The sequence below is a fragment of the Castanea sativa genome, chromosome 5 (genome assembly GCF_040712315.1).
Source record: "Castanea sativa cultivar Marrone di Chiusa Pesio chromosome 5, ASM4071231v1".
Classification (NCBI taxonomy): domain Eukaryota; kingdom Viridiplantae; phylum Streptophyta; class Magnoliopsida; order Fagales; family Fagaceae; genus Castanea; species Castanea sativa.
The window spans coordinates 12,113,480-12,120,443 of NC_134017.1; the positions used below are offsets into that span (position 1 = coordinate 12,113,480).

A 6,964-nucleotide genomic window follows, 5' to 3' on the forward strand; every position below is an offset into this window, starting at 1 on the left:
TTACTTGTGACTTTGAGATTCCACTCAAAGGTTTCAGATCACTTTCACTTGTTGATCTTTGTAGCAGCAACTTCTACAACACCGGATCTTGAGTTTCTTCAAAGAATATTGCCGGTAGAAGATTTGAGAGAGTTTTGGGTACAAAACCCTAGATCTACAATTAAAAGCACAAGATGCATTGTTTTCTCTCTAAGAGCTCTTAAAACGCAGTTAGGGTTTTCCTTTATATGCTAGAAGTGTTTCACTTGAAACCCAAAACGTTTTAACAAGGTTTGGGCTAAAATAGAATTCTATAGAAATTTCATGCTTTCGATTTTCGATCAGTTAGATTCCACTAAATTCGAATTCTTCTTTCTGCAGCTTGTATGTTCTTGTGTTCTGACTTGTAACACCTTGAGCATTGTCTAATAAACTTTATAGACTCTAAGATCTATACCTAGACAAGTTTGTGCTCATGTTTTGCCAATTATTCTAAACTTTTAGAACCTAACATCTTATATTTTTTCTTGAAAAAATGACTATTCTCTCTCTTGATCTCTCTCTCTCATATTTTCATTATTTCTTGCAACTTCATTTTAGGTTGATGAATCATTGTGTTTTTTTATAACTTTATTTTGGATTAATACATTTTGGTGTTGTATTTTTGAGTTCCCCAACACAAGTAGTCTCTCTCACTCTTATAACTTTGGTTTGATTTTTGTTTGAGTTAATACTTATTTATTTTGGAAGTGAGAATTTGAATTTATATTAAAACACAATATTGGTTATGCATTTGAATGTGTCTATCAATTATTTAAGTAATTTTAAAAAGTAATTTTGTTATGAGTTTTGATTATCATGATAATCTCCTTTAAGAGAATGAGAAATTTGAATAATTTATTCGAAACTTAAAAAGCTTATTAGAGAAAAAACTGGAAAAATATAGCATACTATAACATAATTTCAAAGAATATAGACCAGCTTATAAATGAATTATATCAATCAAACAATACACTAAAAATAATATAATGATATATTTGTAGAGACTGAAAGATGAAAATTAATTTTAGAAAATTTTTAATTTTTGGAGAAAACAAATTATCTTTAACAAATTATACATTATACCACAATTATAAATTATTTATTTATTCCCGTGTGATGCATAGGTTTGTGACTAGTTTAATATAATAAAAAATTAAAATTTAAAAACAAAAACGCATGGTGATTGGATTATTCTTTTCAAGTTTCTTTCTTTAAACTAACTGTAATGGTAACGATCCTGGGACATAATCATTTTCAAGCTTTTTTTTTTCTTTTTCTTTTTTTAAGACAAAATTAGTTTTATCACGTTTAAATGCACAAAAACATATACATGAAATTTATTAAGAAGGTTATGATTACAAAATTTTCATTCTCCCATACTTGTAGACTATAAAAATAATCCACATCTTTTTTTTTCTTTGATAATTGTTGGTATAAGAGGCTACAAGGGAACCGAGGTGCCACTTGCCAATTGGCAAACCAACCAAATCTTTTATTGGTGTTTATTATTTCATAACATGCTACAGAGAAAAAACTCCATGAGAAACACAACTTAGTCCACCAGTAAATGTTTGATTAATCACTTAGTCCACCAGTAAAGAAAATCTCTCTTCCTGTTTATCTTCTTCTTCAATTGGAGTATTGTATAGACTAGGGCCTCAGCTGTTGGAGGACACCCAGGAATATAAAAGTCAACCGGGACAATCCTGTCACAGCCTCGAACAATAGCGTATGAGTAGTGGTAATAGCCACCCCCATTTGCACAGCTTCCCATAGAGATGACATAACGTGGATCTGGCATTTGATCATAGACCCTACAAAAAATTACCTTAAAAATTTAATGCAATATAAAGTTTCAAAATCCAATCAAATTATATTAATACCAGATGGCAAAGTGCAGTTTTCATCGTACAGAAAGCAATGATTGATATTATGGTGGATACATTAGAACTAGACTAAAGAACACCATTGTTGGGGTTGGAGCTTGGGGGTTAGTGCCATTTGTAATGAAGATGTATTGGGTTGGTCAATGAGTTTTGGTTTATATATGTGAGTCCTTGTAACAGAGATCAAAGTTTTCGATATTGTACTATATTGGTTGGTATGGTCATTATTTGTCGTGCCTATAAATAAATCAATACAAACCTCTCTCTTAATCAAAACAAGCCAAATAGCATACTGCATAAAATACCACCAGGCATACTGGTGGATATCAATTATTTTGGCTTGAAATTGGAAAATGGTTGATTAAAAAATACAAAAAAAAAAAAAAAGAAACCCTGAAGTTAGCAATAGAAGTAGACACGCTTAAATGGAAGGTGAGTTCATAGAATCAAAAGTATTGGGTGCATGTATAATCTCCACACAAAAAAGAAAAACGGTAACATCTTGGGCACTAAGCACAAGTTTTTTATTTTGAGTATTTCAGACTCTAAAAAGAGTAAGTCTTTGTGAATTGTAGTGTCACTCTTTATTATAAATTTATATTATATGTGTGTGAGTGTGTCTAATATTGATTATGTGCATTACTTTTTATTATAATGTTGTTTGTGTGAATTATGATGTATGTGGATGGTTATGTGTATAGTATATATATGATATAACTCTATATAATTTAATAATTAGTAAATAGAGAGGGTTATTTTACATGTTTGTATATTGTTATCATATTATAATAACTTTTTTTATAAAGTTAGTAAAATTCAAGAAAAAAAATTGTAAAGTTAGTGATTATTTAAGCATTTGATTAGTTAAGTAGACACTTAGTGTATAATTTTATGTAATATGAATAAGTGTGGTCGTGTGCATCAATAATTAATACAGAGCTAATGAGTTGAGAATTGAGATTATTCATTTAATTTAAAATGTTTTTATAAAAACAAAGAAAATAGATAATAACAACTGCATAAAGAAAAAAATGTTAGGCAAGCTTAACAAAATAAAATGGTCATAGGCTCATAACTACCCGCATTGGCAATAGATACTCATAATGAACTATTATGTAACAATTCAACATTTGAAAACTTGTAAAAAGAAATTGTAAAACTTCATGTATTATTATTATTATTATTATTATTATTATTTTGTCGATAATTCGATATATTTAAATACTCTTTTTATTAAAAGTTTTTAATTTAAGTTTCTTAATGACCCCCTAAACAAAATTCTTGGAGCCGCCACTGAATGAAACAACATTTGGTAATGACCTTTGGACAAAAGACCAATACAATTTCTCAAACAAAATGAAACACAATTACATCTATCATCTGGAGCCATGCCTCAATGGTGGCTTTTGAATCTAAACCTTCATGAACAAAGGTTTCATATTGGTGCGACTTACACTATGTTTTGGAGTTTGTAAAGAAAAGGAAAAGAATGAACTGGATAGAATAGAAAGGAAAGGAATTAAATATTGATCTCTCTCGTATTTAGATGTTTAAAAGAGAATTAGTGGAATAGTAAGTAAATTTCGGAGTTTTTTTTTTTTTTTTTAGGGAGAATTCAAAGAAATCCTTTTATAACATTTCATTTCTTTAATTAAAGTGAGGGTATAGACATTTAAGAAAAGAAAAATAGAATCACGGGACGTAAGTAAAAATTAATTTAAAACATATACTCTATTCCTTCCAATTTCTCCAATTTTTCGAGGGAGTTAAAAATTGACCTAAACTCTTTGAAATTCTTTGAGCCGGATATTCTAGGTTTGGTTAAGTTTTGGATTATGGCTCAACTCACATGACCATTCAGTCATTAATTTCTCGATGGGAAGTAATATTATTATGACCATAATTGGACAGGGTAGTCACGGCTAGTCCTCTCTCACCTTTTTTTCATAAATAAAAAAGTCATATATAATCTTCACTTACATAATTTGAGTTCATAAGAAAATAAAGAAATCAAAGGGCTTTCAAAAATTTCGACATTGAACTCATATAAATCACTCATTACATGATGCCAACTACAATTGATTACAAAAGATTTACAGGTTTATTTTTGTTTAGATATTTCTTCCAAAATATTGATGAATATTAACAATTAGTCAAGAACTCATGCAATACATGAAAAATTTTAACTCTCTCTCTCTTTCTTATTTTTTTTCTAGGAAATTTAATAATTAATAATTAATATTTACTATTATTATGTTTGTCAATGTAACTATCCATTCTATCATTTAAAGAAAATTTAAGAAAAATTATATGAAAAGATTTTAATGAAGAGTTAATAATAATAATAATGATAATAATAATAATAATGTGTAAAATTGTGAGGCCTTCAAAGTTTATGTGACCTAATATAAAAAGAAGAGAAATGATATGTCCACAACATTTTTACAACATTTTTACAACAAATCTTAAGTGGCAGGTTGTTACTGGTTGTTATTGTTAGGGCAAAAAAGTAATCTTAGTGTTAAGTTCAAATTTAAACCAATAATAACTAACCACCTATGATTTGTTGTGAAAATGTTGTAAAAATGTTGTGGACGTAGCACCTCTCAAAGAATGATCAAAAGTTAAATTGTTTCGATTGTGATTCATTGGTATGATTTAGATCTAGTTCAATAACTATGACTATTACAGTATGCAATTACCACTTATTGTGAGATTTAAAAGTTGAGATGGTAAAAACTTAAAAAGGTAATAAAAAGGTTTTACAAAAAAAAAAAAAGATTAAAAAAAAACCATTTTAACTAGTGGTAATTTCTAGGTAGCATCATATCCAAATCCTCTTAGCGATAGGAGTGGCAATTTGTGTTCGTATGTCGGGTTTATGTTATGTCAACTTATGAGTATTCGACTTTATGCCCGACATATTTATTAAATAGATTAAGATTTATCAACCTTAACACGTTATTATATGAGTTAATCGTGTTGACCAATTTATTAGTTTTTTTAAAAGAAAAAAAATACAAATTTTAGTACTATTTCAATTGATTTGAATTATGAAAAAAAATATTTTTTAATATAAAACTCAAAATTAACAGAGTAACTGCATCACAAGTAAACATTCAAAAGTAAAACATATCTAAATATCACAAATAATCAATCACAATATTTCAAGCAAAATAAACCACAACAGCTAATTTTAGATCCCAACAATCAATTTCAGGAAAATAGATAAAAAAGATAAAGGTACAAGTAAAGGATGATGACAACATGAATTTCAAGTGATAGAGAGAAATGAAGGATGAGAGCAATATCAGATTGGCACCGCAATGACAGATGTGTGACAGTGACTAAGAAAATATGGTGGGATTGAGGTTTGAGAGTAATAGGTGGTCATGTGGCTTGGAAAAATGCAACTAGTAAAGAAAATAAGTTTATACATCTGGGGTTTTGAATGCTATATTGGTAAAATGATCTTTAGTTAAACGAGTCAAACAAATTCCATAAGTTTGATACAAACCCAACACATTGATTAAACGAGTCAATCATGACAACATAAATATGATACAAACCCATTAATCCTCAAAGCATAACCTGTTAACTTTGTGTCGTGCTATGTCGTGTTCGCAGATCGTGTTGAATTTTGTCACCCCTACTTGGCAGTAGTTTTGGCAATTAAGTGCATTTGCATTAACTTGTGTGAAAATTGTTATTTATATTAGTATAAGAACCTACTTTTTTTATATTACTTACTTTTCAAAACACATCACATTATCTTACATATTTTACACTACATTGTATTAAAATATTAAACATTGGACAATCATATTTAAAAATTTTAAATTCTTCTAAAATATTTAAAATTTAAAAAACCAAAAAAAAAATCAATTTTTTAAATTGAAGGATAAAACATATACAATTAAAAAAAAAAAAAAAAAAAAAAAAAAAAAAAAAAAAAAAGAGCTGATAACAAAATAATCAATATCATCAAAACTTACTTCCGAAGTACAGGAGCCATCTTATTGGTAAGAGTGCCAGCCACAATCATCAAATCGGACTGTCGTGGGGAGGGCCTGAAGAAGGTGCCCATGCGGTCCAGATCATACCTGGGGGCGCTGGCGTGCATCATCTCAACAGCGCAGCAGGCCAGCCCTAAAGTCACGGGCCATATGGACGCTGATTGGGCCCAGTTCGCGAGAGCATCCACCTTTAATATTAAGTACTCTCCCGTCTTGCTCAAGCCTGCAGTAGGGGATCTGGATGGAAGGGTAGTTCGCGGGCCATTTTGAGTCGCAGGCAAGGGGGAGGAGGACATGAGTGATGAAGGGGTTGTGTGGAGCAAGGTGGACCTTTGGGATGAGATCAAGGCTAGCTTTGAAGCTGTATGTCTTGGTATAAGGGCAGCCATTTGATCACACCAACTATGAGAGTTTGTAGTTTTTATTATTATTATCGGAGGAAGAGCCTGAAGCTTTGAGAAAGAGAGTTTTTAAGATACTTATATTTGAAGGAGAGAGAGAGAACTCAACTTTTATTTTTGTGTACGTGTGTGTGTGTGTGTGTGTGTGTGTGTGTGTGTGTGAGAGAGTGAGAGAGAGAGAGAGAGAGAGAGAGTCAAAGTTCAACTTTGGGAGGGAGATTTTGTTTTAGAGAGAATATATTTTCAAAAGAAAGAAATGAATAAATCTATAAAATAGGAGCAAAAAGCTCGCTACGTTACAAATGAGACTCCTCTTATAACCAAAGCCAATCGAAACAGCAGCTGATACCAAAAAGGCTAGATCTAGATTAGCTACATAACTTTCTCTTCCCCTAACTAACAAGATTTTATATTTGAGAAAGAGAAGGAGAGGTTGACAACTAACTGCTGAACCCGGAAAAATTGCCCAAATGCATCTAAATGATCTCCTACGTTTGAGGAGTTTCTTGGCCATGTGTGAACCAAGTGTGTGATTATATCCTACCCTAGGGTGACAACCCTATCTATTGTCTTTATATTTTTAGTAGAGAAGCTACCAACCATTGAGTTTTTTAGGTGTAACTATTCACCTATATATGTC

At 30.4% G+C, this 6,964-nt stretch overlaps 1 protein-coding gene across 1 annotated transcript; it reads right to left on the reverse strand.

Annotated features, from left to right (window-relative positions):
• Positions 1-1,562: 1,562 nt before the first annotated feature.
• On the reverse strand, positions 1,563-6,312 carry LOC142633319 (uncharacterized). Its single transcript, XM_075807530.1, has 2 exons — positions 5,903-6,312; positions 1,563-1,835 (listed from the first exon to the last, which is right to left on the reverse strand). Exons 1-2 carry the CDS (start codon positions 6,310-6,312, stop codon positions 1,601-1,603), a joined length of 645 nt encoding a protein of 214 aa, XP_075663645.1. The 3' UTR covers positions 1,563-1,600.
• Between the last annotated feature and the right edge of the window lie 652 nt (positions 6,313-6,964).